Consider the following 24,292-nt stretch of genomic DNA (forward strand, 5'->3'; position numbering starts at 1 on the left):
GGCCGTAGTTTGGAGACCCCTGGTCTAGATCATCTCTGATAGATGTCTATCCAACCTGTTCTTAAATATTTCCAGTGGTGGAGATTCCACATAAGTTTCCAACAAAAATGATTGGATAAACAAAAAAAGTATCTAAGATGAGCTGATGACTACAAAAAAAAGTTGATTGTGTCTTCCACTAAGCAGTAAGAGCTTTGACTGTAAAATTCCTCCTAACTGCTCTGTTTTACCATTTTTAAACTGTTATAGCTATACTCCTGCTCAATGTTTTAAATTCTTATGAAATGAAAGTGTGAACTGTTTTCATTTTGAACAATGTTTATTATGAACAACATTTCACAGCTACTAAACAAATCACTTAAAAATATACCAACATACAAAATCTGCATGAAGCACATATTGTTACGCTAGGCATACAATAAATGAGTGAGCTTACTTCATTATGAATAGAAATGTTCCTAATGTGTTAGCAATAAGGTTTATTAAATTAAGTTAACATATTCAGTATTATTCTGTTATCAAGCAGTTATAATTCCATTGGGCTTTTAAATATTACAAAAGAAATGAGTCCTATAAGAAAAACTCTTTCATTGCATTTGGCAGTTTAGTTACCCACCACATATAAAAACATTTTCTTTAAATTGGGGGAAATTTCTGCAATATTTTAAGTCTAAATCGGTTTATCAGAGGAAATTTCATGCAGAAATAGTTATTTATCACTGTAGAGACAATTAAAAACAGAACTTCAACCTGGTTAGCAAGCAGAAATGCTAAGGGTAAGGATTTAGGTTTTTTTCTTTTTTCTTCTTTACATATAGGACATGGCTTAATTTACTGATCACAAAAGGGTTTAAGAATAGGATGATCAATTGTATTTGGACTATTAAATGAAGACAGATTTGAAATATATAGTATGTAGGGTTCTAATGCATAGTGAGTATAAGGACACACACAGATGTGTGTTCGGTATCAATTCCACTCAGTTTACTGAAACAACTTTAACCCTCCACCTAAATTTCAGTATGGCAGATGCAATATACTGCAATGATAATTTGAATGACCACTTCCAAACAGAAAAACATACTAATTTCTACTACCAACTTGTACTTAATGGCAGAAAAATCTTGTTTTGACTTGCCAACTCTAATTGAAGTCTACCATGTCCATGGCAGATTTTTTTTTTGGCAATCAGCAGAGTTTAGAAGTTACAGCATCTCTTGAACTCTCTCAGGGAGATAGAAAAAGGTATTTCACCCAGCCACAGCACTGACCATCAAGATAGTCATTTCCTGCTCTATTTGCAAGACCTTTTCTTTGGACTACTAGAGGATAAGCTACCGGACTACATAAAGTCAATGAGATTTCTTTAGGAAATCACAACATTTAACATTCAGGCTACGTCTACACTGCTGGTTTTGCCGGCAGTGAGTATGCAAATAAGGTACAGATTAGCATTTCACCACACCTCATTTGCATAATTTATGCAAGCTGTTTTTGCACAAAGGGTTTTTACGGAAAAAGTTGTGTGGACGTTTTCTTTTTGTGCAAAAACCCCTTTTCCTGCCAGACTGGTAAACCACCTTTATTGGGGCATACAGATATGGTGGGAAAAGGGGTTTTTGCGCAAAAAGAAAACATCCACACTACTCCCCCGCCCCCCGCAAAAACAGCTTGTATAAATTATGCAAATGAAGCACTGCAATATGCTAATACACATCTAATTTGCATACTCACTGCCAGCAGAACCAGCAGTGCAGACGTAAGCTTCCCAGTACCACTGAGGCTACGTTTACCCCATCAAGCCACATTTAATCTAAAGAGTTGTGGTTTTGCACCTCAGATGGCATGAGAGCAGTCAGCTGATAAATTGTCACAAATTTACTGGACTTAAGTCTCTGATGTCTGAACTAGGGATGTGAAAGTTTAACTGGCAACTGGGAGAAGGGGACTGGAGCAGCTCCTCACCTGCCATGGGCAGGGGACTGCTCCAGCCCCACAAGGAGGCACGGCAGACAGGCTGCTCCAGCAGGGGCTGGGAGCCAGTAGCCAGTCGCAGCACAGGGCTAGAAGTAGGAGCCCTGTGGAGCAGTCCCCTGCCCGGATCCCGCTTGGTTGGTTAACCATTTAAATGTTAATGTCTGGTTAATAGATTAACTGGGGTTTTACATCCTACTTTGAACGGAGGGCCAATGGAATGCCAGCCTTCGCTCTTGTAAGCTTACAGAAGCTCAATCTGCATGTTGATTAAATATTTTCATGTGTATGCATTAAGATCCATCATATTGTAGTGAAGGCTCTTATGCTGCAATGATGTATCCAGTCAGTGTCACCAGGAATACTCTATAGCTCATTTATTTAAAACAAAAAACACTACAAATCAAACAGCTAAAGTAAAAAAAAAGTGACATTCCTTGAGTCTCAAATTAGTGCTTTCTTGGTCTGTTTCTAGAAGCAACTGACTAATATTAGTTTTACAGTCAATCAGTATCTGCAGCCACTTCTTAGAGAATTGTGCCCATAACCTTCACCATGATGGAGGAGCAGTCTCAGTAGAGGGGCATGCAACCAAACACTGCTATAAAACCACCCGTGTTTCTAGACTGTGGTGAGGTTCCAGTGTAACTAAACTATGGTAGTCATTTAAGACCCATTCTGGCCACTGGACTGTAAGGAAGCCTCAGGCTTATTATACTAGCCCAGAAGAGGTATGAGACAGGAGCCACTACATCAGGGATGAAGAACCTATAGCCCAGGCTTTCCTTGATCCAGCCCACAAGGCTCAGGGCTCCTCCCGCAGAGGGGATAAGCAGTGCAGAGTGGGGACTAAAGCCCCCATGAGGCCAGCTCTACCTGGTGGAGGGAAAGGAAGTGATTCTGCATGCTGTTCCCTTCCCCCCTAACTGAGGGGGGCAACTGCAACACAGGGAAACATTCACCTACAGGCTTTTCCTCTGCCGCTTCCATTGGCTGGGAATAGCAGCCAATGGGAGAGACAGGGGCAGTGCCTGCAGACACAAGGTCTCACAGAACCACGTTTCCCATGACTCAGCTGTGCCAAGTATGTACCACATTCTCTCCTACCCTCCTCACCTTCCCTCCCGGACCCTACAACCCCTTCACCTTCCCTCCCAGACCCTGCACTCCCAGCCCACCAGCTGGCAGCCCTCTCCCACACGCTGAACTCATTTTTGGTCCCACCCCAGAGCCTAGGAGCCCCCACAATCTATCAGCCCTGGGCCCCCAGAAATGCTAATCTGGCTCTGGGAAAGCCGTGAGCTTAGCAAACCTCCTCCCTGCCGTGGGGCTGGAGCAAGAGGGGAATCCTGGCACCCCCAGTTGCACGAGTGAGGTGAGTGTCTTTAGTACACCTTGGTGCAATTGATGTTTCTATTTATACAAAGATTGTACCAGAATTATTTCCAAGAGAAAATACTTTAAGAAATTTTAGACATGACATTTTTCTTGATTAAGATAATTTTGCATATGGGAATGTTTTGAATTCTAGAAGTTACCATCTGTAACATACCACTGACACATCCTGGCAGTAGCATATTTCAGTTACATATTTTAAAAAAAAATCTATTAAAATTTGTTCTAGCATTGTACCTACTTTCTAAAAATCTTACAAATTAAAAGATCTAAGGAATGTTCACACATCAAAATATAATTAAAATGTCACTATAATCATAAATTACTAGAAATTATCTTGTGTAAGTAATACACAAGTATTAGACATACATTTAATCCACATGATGCAATATTAAATTTACCAATTCCGTTTATAAAAAGCATATGCTATACAAAGTTTAATAAAAACACACACACTTAGCTGCTAATGCAGCATTGCACAATCAAACCAAAGCCACATCCAAGTGGTGAGAGGCCATATTCAATAACTTCTTCAAGTCACACTTCACATTCCCATCTGCATGTCAGCAAAGTTGTAGAAGCTGTCCACATCTCGAGAAGCTGATGCTTTGCTCTCAGACACAAAAACCTGTTTTTTAAAACAAGTAGTTACTTGTCAGTATACACAGGCAAGTCATCTCAGCTCATTCAAAAGCCCTGTTACAGAAGCATTGGTATTTCCAAAGATTTATTTATAGAACAAAAGGTAGAATTAATTTTTGAAAGGAAATCAGAACAGTTTCAAGATTCAGTATATTGAGTAAAGAAATCTGAGACTTCATCTAGAGAGCAAAAGTGTCTTTCCTTTATAGCAAGTGCTCCTACTTAAGCAGTTCACCCTAAAATATAGTTTTAAAATTGTAGTCTAGACTATTTAAAAGTTACTTCAATCATCATGTAAAGGGAAGAAGAGGTATTGGGTATCAAACTCACTTAAGGAGGTACGGTAAGTACACCTTCCTCCTCTCAAGCCCAACGGCCTTTTTTTTTTTTTTTTAAGCCACACAAAATTCAGAAATGCATTTATTTCCTCTTCTCCCATATTTGCCCCTTCTGATGTTTTTGAAATTTCAGAAATACTTTCTTGGCAGAAGTGGCTGCTGCTTTTGTAACATCCAAGTAGTTTCAATATTTATAATTTTATAAAAACTCAAGTTGTGCAAAGTAGATGTCCTTCACTACCCTTAATCACATCTTAACTTCCTCCTGGGATGCATAAAATAGACTGTAAAATCCAGCTTTGTGTTGGGAAACAAATGTTTATTTTAAGGCTACGGGTAAACTGCCATATCACTTCCCTGGCAAATAATACCGATTTTTAACAAATTGCCTTCAAAGACATCTACTTTGCACAACTTGAGTTTTGCAACTTCCCTCTCCAATGGTCCTGCCTCCCCAGGCTAGGACCCAGACTGCAGGGAGGGAGAGGTGCTCATCAAGAGTGGCGAGTCTCCAGTGTCTTCTCTTGGCAGGGAACAGGAGTGGGAGATGGCAGCCCATCAGACACCCAGGAACCTGTGGGGCAGCAGCAGGGAGACCAGGCTCTCAGATACCCACACTGCCAGTTTTATGATGGTGGAAGCACTTTGGTGAAGTTCCACTCTGCTGACCCAAGAAAGGTAGTGTTGTCATGCACTAATATACGCTGACTTAGGAGAAAGCTTAACTTAGGAGGATATTTAGGTTATAGGAAAAACCTTGGTGAATCTTTAGATCATCACCTAGAATTAGTAAAACAGTCGCGAACCCTGAAAGTTATCTACTGATCACTTTTCAGAAAAATCAGTACAGGCAGTCCCCGGGTTACGTACAAGATAGGGACTGTATGTTTGTTCTTAAGTTGAATCTGTATGTAAGTCAGAATTGGCGTCAGCCGCTGCTGAAACTGATCAGTTTCAACCGCGGCTGAATCTGGACACCAGTTCCACTTACATACAGATTCAACTTAAGAAACCCAGGCGTCCCCAAGTCAGCTGCTGCTGAAACTGATCAGTGGCTGATTCCAGGAAGTCTGGGGCAGAGCACTAGCTGCACCCCCCCCCCCCCAGCAGACCAGGGAGACGGGGGTGGCAGGACCGCCCAAGTCCTCCACGGCTTTGCTCCGTCTCCCTGGTCTGCTGACCTGGGAGACGCGGAGCAAAACCGCAGAGCACGCGGGCAGGGGGAGAGTCCAGGCACGCTGCGGCTGTCCCACTGCTGGCGTGCTCCGAGGCTTTGCTCCCCATCTCCCTGGTCTGCTGGGGACTGCTTGTAGTCTCATCCTACTAATTAGCCAAGAATTAAGGAAAGATTGCTGCAGTGTGGCCCACTTTGTAAGTTCAGAACACAGCCCTACCCTACTAGATCTCTGTTAAGTAAATTGTGCAACCACAAGTTTCAAATGGAAAGCTTAAATTCTTAGGAAGTTGAGTTAACACCCTCTCTTTCCTCACCAGGGAAAGTTTCCTACTGACCATGGTGACTGTGCTTTTATTCAAACTAAATTAAGTTCTATGCAAGTTTCTAAAGAAAAATAAAAGACCAACATTTTCAGGTCTTTCTGGCTGATAAAACCTTAGCAAATGAAAAATAAGGTTTCTAGATCAGTGGCTTCCAAACTTTTTTTTCCTTCTGACTCAGTTGAAGACAATTGTGGATGCCTGAGACCCAACATAATTTGACTAGAGTGCGGGCTCCCGAGTGGGGCTGAGGATGAGAGCTTTGGGGTGTAAGAGTGGGGCTCCAGCTTTGGGGATGCCAAGAGGAGCTCACCTTGAGTGACTCCTGGTCAGCAGTGCAGCAGGGGTGCTAAGGCAAGCTGCTTGCCTCTCCTAGCACCATGCTGTGCCCCAGAAGCAACCAGCAGCAGGTTCTCAGCCAATGTGAGAGTGGAGCTAGTGCTTGGGGCAGGGGCAGTGCGTGGAGCCCTGTGTGCTCCCCCCACCCCCACACACATGTAGGAGCTGGACCTGCTACTGACCCCTTCTAGAGCACAGCACAGTCTGTGGTGCCAGGAGGAGGGAGGTAGGACCCCTGCTGATAACCTGATCCCCCCGCAGCAATGAGAACCAGTGTCTGACATTCCATGACCCAGTACCGAGTCACAATCTATAGTTTGAAAACCACTGTTCTAGATCATGGAATATTTTTCAGGTGGATTCCGGTTATAATAATTATTTCCTCATAAGAGAAAATATAGCTCACCTTGGTTCCACCGAAGACATCATTTACAATGCTTTGACATACTTCTACAGCGCCATCTCCATTAAACTCCAAAGCAACAACAGGACCTACAAAAAAAGTTTCACTTCTAATAATGTGTTTTAGATTTCCATCTTAATTGGAACATTACGCATTTGCTATTTTCTTTAACTCTTACAGAGCCTTGAGTTTTGTTCACATAAAGCAGAGTTTCTATTGCGCGCCACTATCCTTCAGTATAAAGATTAAAGCTGTAGTTAATGGAGCTGTGAAAATACAAAAGTTGTCTGAAAAAGAAGGATGTGTACTAAGGAAAATATCTGAAAATCCATGCTTGAAAAACAGCTGCTGTAGAAACAATTTAATATAGCAGTTTTCCATTAGAATTTCTTGAAAAAGCAATAGATTATGAAAAGGCCAGAAAATGAAGGGAAACCTTATAGCACGAATAAGGGTCTCAGTACTCTTAAGCGAAGTAAGTGGTCATGGGATAAGAGGGAAAGTCCTCTCATGGATTCATAACTGATTAAAAGAAAACAAGCAAGGGTAGGAATAGATCTGCAGTTTTCAGAATGAAGAGAGGTAACTAGTAGTGTCCCTCAGGTGTCTGCACTGGGACCAATCCTATTCAACCCATTCATAAATTATCAGGAAAAGCGGGCAAACAGTGAGGTGATAAAATTGGTAGATACTAAATTGTTCAAGATAGTTAAGTCCAAAACAGACTGAAAAGCTTCAAAAGGAGCTCTTAAAACTAGGTGAGTGGGCAACAAAATTGCATGTATCAACATTAAAATTAATCTGCCAAATAATGCATTTTGGAAAATATAATCCGAACTATATGTGTAATATGATGGGGAATAAATTAGCTGTTACCACTCAAGAGATTTGAGTGTCATTGTGGATAGCTCTCTGAAAATACACATTCAATGTTCAGTGAAAGTGGAAAAAAAGCAAATGAAATGTTAGGCATCGTTTAAAAAAAAAAAAGATATTTTCTATCTTATTGCCTCTATATAAATCCATGGTCACACTTGAATACTGTGTGCAAGTGTGGTCCCTTCATCTCAAAAAAAGATCTCGGCATTGGAAAAAGTTCAGAAAAGGGCAACAATAATGATTAGGGGTATGGAACAGCTGTCATACGAGGAGAGATGAATAAAACTTGGAAAGAGATGAATAAAACTTATCTTAGCTTGAAAAGATGACTAAGGGGAGATGTGACAGAGGTCTATAAAATCATGACTGGTATGGAAAGAGTCAACAGTTATTTACTCCTTCCCATAACACAAGAACTAGGGGAATCACCAAATTAAATTAATAGGGAGCAGGTTTAAAACAAAACAACGTATTTCTTCATATAACATACAGTCAACCTATGCAATTACGTGCCAGAGGATATTAAATCCAAGACTATGACAGGATTCAAAAAAGAGCTAGATAAATTCACAGTGGATGGGTCCATTAGCCAGGATGGGCAGGAATAGTGTCCCTAGCTTCTATTTGTCTGAAGCTGGGAAGGAATGACGGGAGGGATTACTTGATGATTACCTGTTCTGTTCATTCCCTCTAGGGAAGCTGGCATTAGCCACTGTTGTAAGACTGGATACTGGACTAGTTGGACATTTGGTCTGACCCAGTATGGCTGTTCATATGTACTAATTGATAGCTATAAGATGGCTTAAAGTTAATTAGGACTAGTCCTTCAGAAATTGTTGCATGGTTCATAAGATTGGACACAAGCCTCAGATCAACTGGCCCTCATGCACTCCTCTCGAGGGGGAAGCAAGGATCTCCCTCAATTCCAAGCATCAGGTCTCCAACAGGCCTAAGCTGCCATGTAAGTATGACTGCTTTTGCTATTTTAAGTTTGTAGAAAACAACATGAAACTGTTTATATGTTAAGTGTTGAGTACAGATTTTAGCTTTCGTCATGGCTCACTATGACAGTATTTTATTCCTCTGAAAAAGAAGGAAGAACACGTACAATGGGACTACTTCAGCACTTGAAATTATGAACAGTAACGTGGAAGCCAGTGGTCTCTTGAGTTTTAAATGCTTTAACAGTAGCTAATCCAGGCTACTGACAAACTGGGATTCTATTTTGGTCTGCCATGCCAAGTTCTAGCTTTCCTCTTTTTGAATTATAGATTTAAACACAACACCCTTATGGTTTGCCCACAGCTAGGACTGAACATGGAAGATCTGGACCTAAAAACACAAATCTATTTCCTAAGCTAAGAGTACCAGGTCTCTTAGATGTTTATGTTGCCATAGCCAGCGACACATATGGTCCTGTTACTAGAAAGCTACCACACTAAGCCTGTGTAACAGAGGATTGGGAACGTTGTCTGGAGAGATCAGGAAGGAATTCACCACTTCATTCAGGGCCTGATCTTAAGTCTGAAGTAAACGAACACAGCTTCCATTGATTTCAATGATCTATATGTTGTACTGCTCCTGTGGCTCAAACTATTTCCCCACTTCTTTTGAAGTGTGATTATCTACAGCCAGAGGCAATACATCAACTAAGCTGAACTAGAAACTTAGTTTTTTTACATATCAGAGGGGAAGAAAATAAAGGACCTTTTAAGTGATATTTTATGTAGGTGTACCTTTTTCAAGCAAAGGGATGAAGTCAGATGCACTTTGCTGGAATACTCTTTGAGCATCTTCTGGTTTCATTGAAACTTCCTTAGTCTGAACCAACAAAAAGCCTTTGCCAGTCATCTGTTAAGAAACAAGGTACTGATGTTAAGAATGGCTTTTAATACCATTAATATATAGTCAGGAAAGCAGAAGTCCAAATACACAATTTTTCCCTCCAAATAATAAAAAATGAGACAATGTAGTCAGCTTTCTCAGTTTATTCTTTCCTTCCCTAGCTTCTAAGGGAAAGCACTTTTGTCATCACACTTGATTTAGTTTTACTTATCTCTTCACTCCGTTCATCCAGTCTTTGCTTCTGTTCTAGTCACCTACCCGGAACTAAGTTTTTTTTTTTTTACTAGTCTCAAATTTAAAATGTACATGGTGTTGAGCTCCTAAAAATGCTACTGAAGCGAACTGATTGACTTGCAAAGGTGTTGAATATCACCAGGTTTACTTTAGCCACAGCAGACACCAAAACCTGAATCAGGCTCATCTCTAACTCACAACTGCAGCATTTGCTTTTCATCAACTAGTTAAGGTTTTCTCTTTTTAAAAAGAAGTCATCTGCAAGTTCATGATTTTAGTCCTAAAAAAGGAAAAAATTCTCTGTATGGAGAAGTTATGTAAAGATACTGTAGCCATACTTCCAAGAAAGCTTCCAACTGTAGTCTCCCCAAGGAAAAGTAAGTTACTTGTGCATATAACATTTCACTCAAAGCAACTTTGTGCTCTCATAAATCCCTCAAATTGATAAATATCAGAATAAGATCTAACAGTCTGAGCTCATGGTATGATGGTCGTTACAGTCACATTATAAATACCTAGATCAGTGTAAGAAAATGCATTATGAAAAACAAGTGTGGGGATAACAGTTTCACGTGTTTTTCAACACACGAAAACTGGATACCGAAAGGTATTTTAGTAGACATCCAGAAGAAAGCCAGTATGAACTTCAGTATCTTCACTTCAGAAAGATTGGGAATAAATTTCAAATTCTCATGAGACATGAAATTGCAAAGTCAAGAAGCTGGAAACAGAAAAGTGTCTTACCTCATCAATTAGCTTTCTAGCATTTGCTGTTGTGTAGTCTCCAGCAAAGAAAACTGCCAGACATGATTCTTCACTGCTCTTCTGCCTCCCACCCCGTGTTATTGGAATTATGCTCTTCATGGCATCTGTAGAAATTCTGACTACTTTTAGTTCCTCAGATATAGGAAAGGGGACATAATCCTGAACCAGGGCATCTTCGGATAGAAGACTCCAATTAGTTTCTCCCGACACAGGCGTAAAGTCATGGATGTTGCTCCATGTGTTATTGAAGACACTCAATCCCGCATCTTTGAATTGCAGAGCCAGCTCTGGATAGTAGTACTGAAAACAGCCAAATTTCATACCTGTGGATGACTCAATAATGGGTTGCGTGGCACAGCACAAGAATACTTCCAACTTTCTGCAGTCCCGGGTGCGAAACTGTTGGCAGGCTACTACACATTTGCAATCTTTGCAGTCACGGAAAAAGACACTACCTTTTACAGGTCCTAGAAATATTCGGCAGTTTGTACAATCATCAATAGTGATTGTAGCGGAATGGTCAAAGATGTAGATATTACAGTTCTCACACTCCTGAATGACAAATTGCTGCCCTGCAACTTTTCCAGGTAATCGACCCACAGTTTCATCCTTAAGTCCAGAAAACATGTAATCTTTGGGATCAACCTAAAGAAAAACATAACAGTTTTACAAATGACAAGCAATAGCCAGCATTAAGTGCCGATGAAGAAATCCGAACAAACTAAATTCAATGGAGAGTCATGGAACTGGGCTGGATACCCATCTTCAGAATAGACTTTTGTCTGGGATTTTGTCAAGGTGATGGGAGACAGAAGAGTCGGTGCACCAACACCTTGAACAAAAGATCTGGATTCAATTCCTTGCCCTGCCAGAGATTGCCTCTATGATCTTGGAGCAAACAAGTTTCAGTGTCTCAGCTATACATTTCTACAGCAATCTTTCCTTTCTCCCTACCTCTCTGTGCCTGGTCTGTGGCTTGTGCACTGTTACAATCCCTTTGCCAATGTTTGTGTGTGGTAGTTGGCATACTGTACAACTTCACCTAGGAGTTACTGAAAGAAATCAGACACACTGGTCAACCCTGTGTCACATATCTCCTGGGTCTTTGTGCTTTACAGCTTTTGTCTTTTCTTCCACCAGCTTTCACCTTAATCCCTGAAATGAAAGCTTTGGGCAATATTTAGAACAACATACGTTGCATTTATTAAAAAGTTATCCCTCTCTAGCATGCAATGTTGCAAGCCAGAAAACTGTTACTTTACATCAACCATAGCTATTGGATGATCTGCCTTCTTTTTACACGATACTGTGGACAAACATTGGCTGGGTTAGCACAAAGTCAGCTTTATAGCCTCTGTCTGCCAACAGTATTCTCTCCTATTCAGAAGAGTCACACACTTAAAGGAAGTTGGTCATTAAAACATGACCCTTCATCCAATTAAAAGAATGACTAATAGTAAGCCAATTACAATTTATTGTTTGGAAGAGGACTTAACAGTTGCTAGAACAGAAGTGGGCAAATACTGGTCTGTGAGCCAGATCCTGTCAGCCAGGAATAGTTCATGGTGGGCCCTCACCTCTATATTTACCTACACCACATAAGTACCAGTGATCCATGGCCAATGAAGGCTGTGGGAAGCTATGTCCCGGTCCATGCTGCTTCCCGCTGCTCCCATTGGCTGGGAATGGTGATCCACAGCCAACAGGAGCTGTAATGCCAGTACCTGCAGCAATGCAGGTAAATATACCAGCTGCAGCCCACCAGGGGCTAACCCTTGCAAATGGCCACTATGTTATTGCCCACCCCAGCCTAGAATAATGAGACCCAAACCCAGCTCAACATGTATGATGTGGTAATGTCTAGAGTTTAATAAGCATTAGGGAAACCCTTTCAACAGTAAAGAAAAAGAAAACAATCCTGACTACAGACACCAAATTTCAGGATTATTTCCCCAAATATGCATCACTCAAAACTACACCACAACCAGAAGCCCTCCCTCCCCCCGCCAAAAAAAAAAGTGCAAAGGAATACCTGTGACCAAAAAGATTTTCAAGACAGATACAGTACAGAGCCAGAGGGACCCAATGAACACATGCTACAATGCTACTTCAGGACCTTTCCTGCAGTTACTATGGGCAGGAATAGTAAAAATGTTATTGGGATTTGAACTTAAGTAGACCAGAGAGTAGTGGCCGGTGTCTCAGATGCATCCAAGAAGCCTGAAGTTTAACACACACACACAACACATCCATACACACCCCAAAAAAATCTGCTCTGGTTTATTGTAAGCAGTATGGAAACAAAAAGAAAATTTATCTGAGAAAAGCAAAGATGGAAGTTTAAGGAACTTATGATTTCTACTGTTTAGCATGAATATATGCTTGTCAAATAATAAAGGACTTCTGAAGCAATATTGTTTTCAAGTCTTTAGGAAGTCATGTAAACATAATAAAAGGAGTAGTCCTATAGTACTTAGAGACTAACAAAAAATTATATTCATGTAGATATAAAATGAGCTTTCGAGGGCAAAACTCACTTCTTCCAATGAGTGGAGAAACTTTTTTTTGCCCACAAAAGCTCATTATACTATCTATCTAATCTATCTATTTTTTGTTAGTCTCCAAGGTGCTACAAGACTACTCATTTTAAAGCTACAGACTAACATGGCTACCCCTCTGAGGCACGTAAACATAATGTATTTCAATACGGTTAGTCTTCTAGTTTTAGATTTTTAAGAAAAAAAGTGAGTAAGTCATTCAAAATAGTTTAATTTAACTTGTAGATAAGCCACAAGTGACAGTGCCCTACAGAAACAACTGCTCCTGAATCACTTACATGGAAGGGTGCCTGATAATGATTGTGTTAAGACTGAACAGCCAGCTTCTGACTCCTGGAACTGAGTGTTCAACTGTGATTCTTAACTTTGCTGTTTCTCCGGGATGGGAAATGTTAAATGCAAAAGAATCACTGTTGCAACACAAATTAAGTTCCTTGATTTCATTTTGTCACAACCCTGAAGTTGGTCAATTTCCTTTGAAGGAAAACTGCAAAGCAAAAAATTCAGATCAAGTTAACCGAAATTGGGGTAGAAGAGGCAAGTTGCACAGAAGTGCTATTAAGTTTTGCTAAAAAGGTTAATTTTCCTCTCACAGAATTCCCTTGCTCTGATTCACCAGAGGCAGGCTAGAATGCAACAGCACTAGTGATGTCAAATGCATGCATGCTGAGAACTAAATCTTGTATGTGTTTTGGAAGAAGGCAGGGAGAGGCAGTGTTAAAATGTTGGTAGACACACACTGTCCATGTGAGGTTTATTTCCATTTACTTTCAAAATTCAGTTCATACTAAAGTACATTTTCCTAATTTTTAAAAGAGAGTAATATCACCCATGTTTTTCATTGGGTCTTTTCAGCAAAAGAATCTGACAACCAGGAATTATAGGGGAAAACACTAAGTTACTGTACACAGGAAGGAATGTCAAATGAAAAAGACAAAAGCAAAATCTTTTCCTGTTAATGTTCTGCTAAAGTCATCTTAAGTGTTAACGTAATTAAGTAAATCAACTATTTTCAGAATAAATTTTAGTGCTGAATGCAGCTACTGTTAGATATTCAGTGGAGAAGTTCATACATAATACAGTTTCTTCACAACTCCCTATTTAGACAGTAGGGCAGGGCTACTCAACATGTGGCCCACAGTCTGTTTGCGGCATGCGTGCAGTTTGGATTTATGCAGGGCTCAAAATGCAGCCTGCAGTGGGAACCAAAACAAAAAAAAGAGTCAATATAATGGTCTTCTGTTGATATGCATTTTAGTACAGTAAAACTCCAGTGGTCCGGCATCCAATGGTCCTGCACTCCTGATGGTCCAGCACCATCTGGAACCCAAAAGTGCCCAGGGCAGCCGGAGCCCTCCGGACAATTGGAGCTGCTCTGCCCCGGGCTTCCCCGATTCAGCCGCTGCTGAAACTGACCCCGGCTTCCTGGAGTCAGCCGCTGGTCAGTTTCAGCAGCAGCTGACTTGGGGAAGTCTGAGGCAGAGCAGCTGGGGTGCCGCTGGATTGGTCCCACAGCACCAAGGGGCGCATCCCCCCACTCCACCCATGATCCCTCATAGGCCCCCCCCCCATAGTTCGGCATATCTGATAATCCGGCACCCCCTGGGTCCTAAAGATGCCGGATGATCGGAGGTTTACTGTAGTTAAATTCCTGGACTGCCATTGCTCATTAAACATGCTGTCATATGGGGGGAAATTGGGTAAATATTGCATTTTATCATCATCAGCAGAACTGACTTAAATGAGGCCTGTGCGTTGTGTAGTCTTGCCTTAATCTTTGTATTCATGCCCATCAGTGTAAAATAAGCTATTTGCATGTATATGAAATCACACTTAAGTTGCGGCCCTCAGCATGTGCTGTGAGTATCACGGTGGCCCCCAGGGCTTCCAAAGTTGAGTAGCCCTGCAGTAGGGCAACCTTTTTAACTTAGAAGGGATCCTCAGGGATTTAAGCACACAGCCTCCATAACTAATTGGTATTAAGGGGTTAAATCCACCTTCATTACAGTTAATCCTTAGTTGCCTAAAAAGTTTAATTTAATAGCCTGCCTTTTGCTATGTTAGGAAAAAACATGAGTAAAAAATACAAGCCTGCAACCAACAGATTCCTCAAAGAAATGATTGCCCTATATGCAATTATCTTTAATCAAAATTACTCTTTACCTAGCTATGAAATTTCTAGCATAGATAGCAAGAGTTTCTATAAGCCTGAAAACAGGGATATAGTTCAGTTTTCAAGCAGCATTGTAGCTGAACAATTCTCATTTATGTCACCTGTCAGTATCTAGATAGAATTTTTTTAAGAGCCATGTTCCCCCCGTCTTCCCCTCTCCCCCTACCTTCTTCACAGTTTCAACTGTTACGGAGAAGCCCTTTAGCTTTAATTTGAAGCTGGTAAAAATCATAAGACTGACAAGGTTTATAGAAAAAAGTAAAACATTCGTAAGTACAAAAGCAAAAAAGCCAAGGCCTCAACCTTTTAAAATGGTAAGTGTTCCCAGGATGACCAAGGATTTGAACAGCTACCTGAACTTCCCTAAAACAGGCATGCTGGCACAAGTTATTCTTTGTCCCATCAAACTAGCAAGTATTGTTACTCACCTCATCACGATGCATCACTGTGGACTAGTAACCATTGTAATTTTCAATGTTTATCCAGCATGTGAAAATTTCCCGGGCTTCCTATCCAAACTATTGGCATTAAATGAGATCTTTGAATTAGGCAATAAGGTAAGAAGAGGTGCCCAAATACATGAGTGGTTAGATTTCACAAGGTAGCCTGGCAGAAATCCACAGTTCTTAATGTTTAAGCTTTAAAGTTTGACAGCAACATTAGAAGTAAGGGAGATTTGTTTTATGAAAAGCTCTTCAGCACACACTAGCATCTCCGCACAATGTCAACCAAAAAATTTCAGACTCCAGTGGATATTCCTACCAGATCCTGAAGACAGAGACTGAGTAAACTGCAAAGTGGTGTTAACATAAGACCTGGGACATTTGAAGAAATGACTGCCAAGACCTGATTAGGACTACTGGAGATATCTTGGCTCCACTGCCAACAGATCTCCTGAACTAATGGAAGCAGAATAAACAGATGAGTCCTTGATTCCATGCCAAGAAAAGGGAATGTGCTAATAACCCTTGGATGACCCTAAAGCAGAACTGGAACGTGTCAGGATTTTCTGCCCTTGAAGAACACTTAAGACAGAAGACTGAAGACACAGTTGCGCTGTTGTATATAAGAACTTCATTCAAAGAATTTTTCTAATCTAGACATAGGGGGAAAACAGTCTGGACTAGAAATTGGCAACCCCCAGCACACACGTTACAAGTGCCATGCGAGCTGATTTCCCATGGCACATGGGGCAGGAGCTCAGCCCCACCCTCTGCACAGCTGCAGGCTGGAACACTAACTCCAGTTTCCTGCTTGGGGGGGGCGGCGGGGGGAAGGGCATGCAACATCTCTGGGGCTGCCCCTGCCCAGCCTGGGAGCTAAGGGATTAACACCCCTCCTGTGCTACCAGCTTCCTGCTTCAGGGCTGGGCCTGCGCCACAGAGCCAGAGCTGGGCAACCTGAACATGTGGCATGCAGGGGCCCTGACTGCTTCCCTGGTCTGTGTGCGGGGGTGGGAAGCCCTTTCCCCAGTGCCCCACTGCATCTGGAGCCAGCCCTGGGAAGTCCCAGGCTCTGTCTGCCCCAGCACGCAGGCAAAGGGCTGATCCGGGCAGGGATGAGACGCTGCCACCACCCCCACCTCTCCTCGTTCCAGCACTGCTGTCCTGTCGGTGAGTGTGCTGGGGCACAGGGATATAGGAATAGAAAGGGAGGGTGAAGGAGGATGCAGGGGCAATATGGGAGAGAGCAGGGATTACACTGAGGGCACGGGGTGATGAGCAGGGGGATCACAGGGCTGAGGGGAGCGAGGCTAGAGCAGAGGGAAGATGTGAAGGGGATACAATGTTACTTTGTAGACACTGCACTTTCCTTTACTCCCCACTTTTTTGCCTCCTTTCCAAAATAGCTATTTGGCTGAATTCTCACCCTCTCACGTTTTCTGCATTACTCCCCCACCCCTCTCCTGCCCCTAAACTCCTTCTCATACCTCCAGCCCTCTCCTGCTGCCAAACTCCCTCCAAACCCTGTCGTCCTCAGCCCATCCGGATTCCCTAACCCACTCACTGGTAGCTCTGTCCCACTGAACCCCTCATTTTTGCTCCCACCTCAGAGTCTAAGTGGATTTTGTGGATCCCCTAATTCTGGAACCCCCCAAAAGAAAATCTGGCCTATGGGAAGTCCTGAACCTCAGTCCTCCCCCATCTCCTCCCCTCACCCCATGGGGGCTGGAGTGCCAGAAGACAGGTGTCTAAATTGGGGGCCACATCAGTGAGGGTTGGGAGTTTTTGGAGGAGTTTTTTTTGCTTCTCACTTGTTTGGTCCCCAGCTGTTTTCTCTGTTGTCAGTGACCCCAACCCCTGCCATAAAGAAAACATTGGAACCTTTTGTGTTGGACATAATATTTTACTTTATTTAAAATGAAGTTTGATAAACTAAACATTTTAACTTTCTCATGTTAATCTGTTTAATAATTTAAATTAAACCATTCTTCCCAGCTGCAGCACTAGCAAAATTGCTTGGCCATAATTATGTAATTAATAGTGAGCTGCCATTAGCAACTGGTAGTTCACTTAAAGTTTTGTATTGAGCCAGGTGGTCCACGGGGTGTGCAGTGGAGAAAGTGCCTCTCCTCTTCCAGGAGAGCAGCATGGCCCAGGGCAGGGGGGGTTAAATCTCAGTACGCCACTTCGGAAAGGTTGCTGACCCCTGAATCCTTATATATGTTAAAGTAGATGACAACTGACTCCCTGATGAACATTTTCAGTGACCTGAAACTTCAGTGGTTCAGGAGTAAATAGCACCAGGAAAATGCTGCATCTTTGTAATTAGTTTTTTAGATAAAGGTAGGCTTTTAAAGATGGTCACTGAAATTTAGCCCTCTTAATTGTTACAAGATTTTTTTTTAAGAACTGAAATATGAGAAAACGTTTCTTTTTTTAAAATTGGTTTTCTGTATGGACTTCTCACCAAATGAGAGAAAATATGTGTCTAAGCATGAATATGTCTAAGCAAGAAAACATGAAAGTAAAACCACAGTTAGCAGGAGGATCCAATGAAAAAGGTAGTACTTTAAAGTTCCCCCAAATGACTAGATTTCAATCTGACATTGTCCACTAAATCTCTGTACAGAGCCAAAGCCTAAGGAATTTCTATACGGAAACAATATTTGGAAATATTAAGATGACAAACTAAAGGATCTAGAACTGAAGTAGAATCTCATTTTTACTCTTTTATCATTACTGCAATGCAGATTACAAAAAAAGAGTAACCCTGGCAGTATTAGCCCAGTACTACACTAAGAAGAGTCAGAAGATTATTGCATTTTTAAGATTTAAAACTATAACACTAAATTAAATCCTGCAACTTACAGTGACAGAGGCAAAAGAAAAATCAACTTTCTATTTTCACATTTCAGTCATAGTGGCTATAACACCTACAATGTAATAAAGAAGGCTTCTTTTACAATATTTGAGATGGGATGTCAATTTTTTTGAAAACAGAAAGCTCTATTCAACATTTACTGGTAGTTCACAGAAAGGCAACTAAATTCTGCAAACAGAAAAATCCAATTACAGTAAAACTCCATTAGTCCGGCATCCAATGCTCCGGGACTCCTGATGGTCCCGCACCATCAGGAACCCTGAAGTGCTGGGGCAGCCGGACAGGCTTCCCCCATTCAGCTGCTGCTGAAACTGACCAGCAGCTGAATCGGGGAAGCCGGGAGCAGAGCAGCTGGGGTGCTGCCGGGTTGGTCCCGTAGCACTGCCCCTTAGGGCTGCGGGACCAACCCAGCTGCTCTTGGGGACGCCTGGGGCAGAGCAGCTGGAGTGCTGCCGGGTTGGTCCCGCATTGCCAGAGGACGGCGCTGTGGGACCAACCCGGCAGGACCCCACCTGCTCAGCGGCTCAATCGGGGACCCCTGGGGCAGAGCAGGTGGGGTCCTGCCAGGTTGGTCCCGCAGCGCCGTCCTTTGGCGCTGCAGGACCAACCCGGCAGTACCCCAGCTGCTCTGTCCCAGGCGTCCCCAAGAGCAGCTGGAGTGCTGCTGGGTTAGTGCCATAGCGCCGCCCCTCGGCGCTGCGGGACCAACCCGGCAGCACCCCAGCTGCTCTATTGCAGGCATCCCCGATTCAGCTGCTGCTGAAACTGACCAGCAGCAGCTGAGTCAGGGACACCTGGGTCAGAGCCGGACTATCGTAAGGGGGGTCTATGAGGGGCCTGGGGTGGCATCCCCTCCCACCCCACTCCAGACCCCTCATAGCCCCCCCTTCTGATAGTCCGGCATATTTGATAATCCGGCACCCTCTGGGTCCTAAAAGTGCCGGATTATCGGAAGTTTACTGTACACACTTTTTTCCCCCTACACATTGTTAGACTTTTAAAGTTTCCAATAATTTTTTCTTCAATATAATCAGCAACTTCTCTTGCCAACAGGTAGCATCACATACAAAGCTGTCTTGCTAACTGACTGAATCAGCTGAAGCTAGAAATAGCATCTAGTAAATGTGAACTTCCCCACCCAAAGCAGTTGAGAACTCACACTATTAAAAGGTGACGAAAATGAATGCTGAAAGACACCAACTGAAACTATTTATGAAGCTGAGGTTTTGGAGGCTCAGTTATTATATATTTTCACGTGTGACTTTGCATAAAAGAGCAAGACCTAGGTATCTTGTAAATTGTTCTACTCAGTGTATTTGAGAGCAGTTTTTCATATTTGTTTAGTTCTTTCACACAGCAATTAGAGAGAACAACATTAAAGGTAGCATAAATTTGTTAGGAAACTTAAGGGCAGTTAGCTAAATATACTTTTATAAAAAGGAGCTTACATTTTGAGTTTGTGCCTCTTTAAAAGTTTGTCAATTTGTCTTCATGCACAGCTCTATACTAATGCCCGACTGTTATAATATTAACTATTTCCCCCATAAATGTTTACTACTATTTCTCAACAATGCAAAACAAAAAAGTAGTATTGACTACAACTGGCAGCCAATACAAAAAGACAAAGAGAAAGGGTAATGAATATTTGAAGCAGTTTCTATATACCTTTCTTGAGACATTCAAAAGTTAAATATTTAATCCTGCGGTTTTCAGTATGGTCCTCTGAACTCAGAAGACAGAAGTCATTGCATGTGATATCTGAAAAGAGGAAACCCTTGCACAATTGGCTATAAACATTATGTGCAACAACTTTATATTTAATAATGAGATTCTCTTTCATACAGAGAACTGTTTAAAATTTTGTAATCTATTAGTGACTTTACAAACATTAACTTCAAATGTACTCTACTGTAATGTCTGAGACACTGTTCCTAATGTGGTAATATATTCACCTCCGAGAAATCAGCTCAGCATAACACCGAAGGGGTGGGCAGGCAGGAAGGCTCAGGGAGGAGCATAGAATTTTCTCTTAATCACTTGTTTTGACTTTCCTCCTTCCCCAGGGCTAGCCAGTAACTGTAACTATCAATTCATATTAAACTTATTCTTGTTGCTGAAAATAACAGGCTCAAAAATGTAGTTGACTAATTTAATTGTTTTAACTTTAAATGAGATTAATATTTTGGTGACTTCTGTAGTACCCTTTTACAAGTAAAAACCACTCTAAGTAGTAGTAACTGCTAACAGTAACACTGTGGCAAGGGAGTAACATCTATAAGTAACATGGTCTCCCTCCTCCCTATGCAAGCACTGTATTAGGCAAGCTGTGCCATAAGTATTCACTAGGAAATCGAAGTATCAGGTCGGTCATGAGGTATCCTCCTTTGTCCTTATCCTCCAAGATTTGTACATACTTAACCCCGAATCTTGGAATAATCCACTAGAAAGCTTTGTGTGTCACACCAGGGCATATGGCCACATTTAAAAAGAAATCAAGTACGCAATATTTAAAGTTTATACCGTTTTTCTCTTTATGGCTCATAAAAGTGGCCTGTTTTTTGTTTTAACACATGCACAAAATGAATGTCTAGATTGCTCTATTTTTTCCAGGAAGTCTTAGCTATAGATGACTGGAAAACTAGCAGGATTATGACATCACAAGTACCAAGGAAGTGAAACATGAAGTGACAAATGAAAGAAGGATTTTTATTCACATTCTTTTTTGTTGAAAGAGAGAGCGCGCTCTCTCCCTCTCATATCCTGTCACTTTTTGAGCTGAAGCTCTACTTCTGAGCCTCCAAAAGGACCTCCAGCAAATAAAAGTAAGGAGTGCCAGGGGAATATAAAACATCACTTAAGAGAATATAACATGCAAGTTTAAAAAAAAAAGCCTTCTGCAAGTTTAAAAAAAGCCTTCCACATATGCTTGACACCTTATAATAGCTATAGGGTTGCCAGGCTGCCTCCGTATTGAGCCGAACAGGCTGGGATTTTTGCCTCCTGGCGGGGGGGAGGGGGGGGGGGAGAGAGAATCAGAAAGTATCGGACATTTTAGGTGTCTGGTATTTTTTGAGTTTTTTTACCAGACAGGAGGCAAAAATACCAAACTCTCTGGTTTAATACCAGACACCTGGCAACCCTAAATAGCTAGGTTAACTTTAAATATGCCTGGGTAAAGAGGCATTTCAATCAAGAAGTCAGTTTGGTTCTGTAGCTGCAGTTGAATTTTACTTTTTTTTCTAACTTGTGTCTAATGTACATAACATCCACCCCTTTTAATTACGGTTAGAAAGCCAGAGGATTAATAGAAATAAAGGTACAAACACAGCTTTGGCCCCATCTGCCACCGCTTACCATATAACTCAGTCACCAGCTAACTTAGTGCCAAAAAAGGAACAAGCTACAGTACCAATTAAATGGGAGAGGGTGAAAAACAGCCTCATGCTACTAGCATGTATTTTGCCCTATAAAGAATACTGTCAGAATATGGCAGCCCAGCCAGTAAGCAGTGTGTTGTGAAGAGGAGCAGTTTGCCCCAGTTGGCTATTACAGTCTACCCTAAAACAAAGGATTGGTAGGGCTACAGGTTGAAACTTTAGAGCTACAGGTTGAAATTCTCTCATCTGGCAACATCCATGGTCCAGCAGGATTTTAGTTAGCTAGATGACTATTTATTATGGTTGCTGCCAAGTTTCCCCGCAGTCCCATAATGTTTGTTTACAGCCACCAGTCCTAGCTGTGTGTTCTGTGCTATTATTTAGCTCTAATTTACCCCTAATTGTTTTCCAAGAGCTCAGTAAACAGTGGAAGTGCTGGTAATGTTGCTAGAGAAAACTCAACTTCCATGGTCTGGAAAATAAAATTCTCTGGATCAGCATTGGTCAGGCCCTGAGGGTGCCAGACTAGAGAGGTTCAACCTGTACTCAACCTACCCAGTGTTTTTCATGGGCAGCCCTCAGCTCTGAAATCCATTCCTCCCCCTTCGGCACGCTAGCGTTCACATCGCCTGCTTCTCATGGGGACGATGCTACCACGCCCAGACAAGTATAACAAGGAACAGAAGTGGAAGCCAGCACTTGGTCCGCAGGATGGGGAAAGCGCAAGCTCCCTCCCCACGGAAGGCTACACGGGCAATTTATGATGATGAGGAGAAGGAGCAGTAGCCGCATTAAGCCTGGCAAATATCAAACGCTGCTGCCCAGGGTGAGCGTCAGCGACAGTCCCAGGGGAGTGGCGGGGACAATCTCACTTTCTGAAGCGCCCGGGAGACCGCGGAGGCAACTTCCCGAACCGAAAGCAGAGCCCCGCCACCTTGCGGGGGAGGGGAAGGGGGGGCGGGGGCTAGACCAGCTACGGCAGAGCCGAGTCCGCCACAGCCCCACGGGAGCAGCACGAGCGACGCAGGCGGGCGGCCGGGAAAACCGCCCGCCAGGGAGCACCGGGAGGGGGGGGGCAGCGTTACCTTGTCGCGCTGGTCCCAGCTGTACTGCGGCTTCTCCTCGCCCGCGGCCGGGGGCTCCTGGCCCTGCGCGCCCCCCTTCGCCGCTTTCCGCCGCTTGGAGAAGAAGCAGCCCATGGCCCCGCCGCGCGCCTGCTGCCTCCCAGCCTGCGCCTCCCGGCAGCCAGCCGCCCCCGACGCGCTCCTCCCCCCCGCGCGCGCGCGCGCGCCACCGCCCACTTCCGGCTTCTCCTAGTCCCGTCTCCCTTGGCTACGGCAACCCGGCACCCAATCACAGCTCTGCGCCTTGGAGCCGGTCCCGCCAATCCGCGTCGCCCCCCCCCGCGCTAGCCGCTCTTAAGGGGATAGGCGCCGCGTTTGGTCTGGCCCCGCCTCCTGCCCTGCCCCCGGGGAGGCAAGGACGTAAACACATTCCACCCCCCCACACACACACACACTCCTCCTCCTCCCCTCCCCCCCGCTCTCCGCCACGCCTGTCTCCTCAGTTCCCATCGGGCTGGTTGGAAAGTCACAGCACAAACCGTGCGGCAGGCACCTTGATCCGGCATCACAGCCCCCCCCCCAGCAGCGGGGGCCCCTGCCCTGCCAGCCACGGCACCGCCTGCCTGGGGGCGGGTCTCGGGGGGCGCGTTGTGACAGGCCAGCGCCTGCGGCCACAGCTCAGCACCTGACTGGCCCAGGGCCGCCGGGCGCCACTGGCTGAAAACCCTTCCGCGATTCTACAGAGCAGCGCGCAGCAGCGTCCACGGGGAGAGAGGGGCTGGTCTGCTCCTGTTGCCACCCCCTAGAATGTTTAGAAGGAAGCTCCCAGCCATCTTCAAGCTTTTCAGCAGGACTCGCAATTTCTTTACCAAAAAAAAAAAAAAAAAAACCCCTCAGATTTTTGTCTTAATCCTGTGATTCATAGACTCATAGGGCTCGTCTACATTGGCCCCTTTTCCGGAAGGGGCATGCTAATTTTTCAGATCATAATAGGGAAATCCACGGGGGATTTAAATACCCCCCCGCGGCATTTAAATAAAAATATCCGCTGCTGTTTTCCGGCTTTTAGAAAAGCCGGAAAAGAGCGTCTACACTGGCCCCGATCCGGCCTGATCCTCTGGAAAAAAGCCCTTTTCCGGAGGATTTCTTATTCCTACTTCAAAGTAGGAACTGATATTTAAATCCCCCGCGGATTTCCCTATTACGACCTGTCAAATTAGCATGCCCCTTCCGGAAAAGGGGCCAATGTAGACGTAGCCATAGACTTTAAGGTCAGAAGGGACCATTATGATCATCTAGTCTGACCCCCTGCACAGTGCAGGCCACAAAATCTCACCCACCCCTCCTAGAATAATCCTCTCACCTATATCTCAGATATTGAAGCCTTCAAATACTTTGAAGACCCCAAGATGCAGAGAATCCTCCAGCTGTGATCTGTACCCCATGCTACAGAGGAAGGCGAAAAACCTTCAGGGCCTCTGCCAA

General features: G+C 43.4%; 1 protein-coding gene across 1 annotated transcript; it reads right to left on the reverse strand.

Moving 5' to 3' along the window:
• Positions 1-300: 300 nt before the first annotated feature.
• RP2 (RP2 activator of ARL3 GTPase) lies at positions 301-23,020 on the reverse strand. The gene is made up of 5 exons (XM_075916172.2): positions 22,829-23,020; positions 10,291-10,956; positions 9,204-9,318; positions 6,592-6,677; positions 301-3,997 (listed from the first exon to the last, which is right to left on the reverse strand). The coding sequence occupies exons 1-5, from the start codon at positions 22,940-22,942 to the stop codon at positions 3,914-3,916; spliced, it is 1,065 nt and encodes a 354-aa protein (XP_075772287.1). The 5' UTR covers positions 22,943-23,020; the 3' UTR covers positions 301-3,913.
• Between the last annotated feature and the right edge of the window lie 1,272 nt (positions 23,021-24,292).

Source organism: Pelodiscus sinensis, chromosome 1 (assembly GCF_052426305.1).
Source record: "Pelodiscus sinensis isolate ZL-2025 chromosome 1, ASM5242630v1, whole genome shotgun sequence".
NCBI classification, from domain to species: Eukaryota; Metazoa; Chordata; order Testudines; family Trionychidae; genus Pelodiscus; species Pelodiscus sinensis.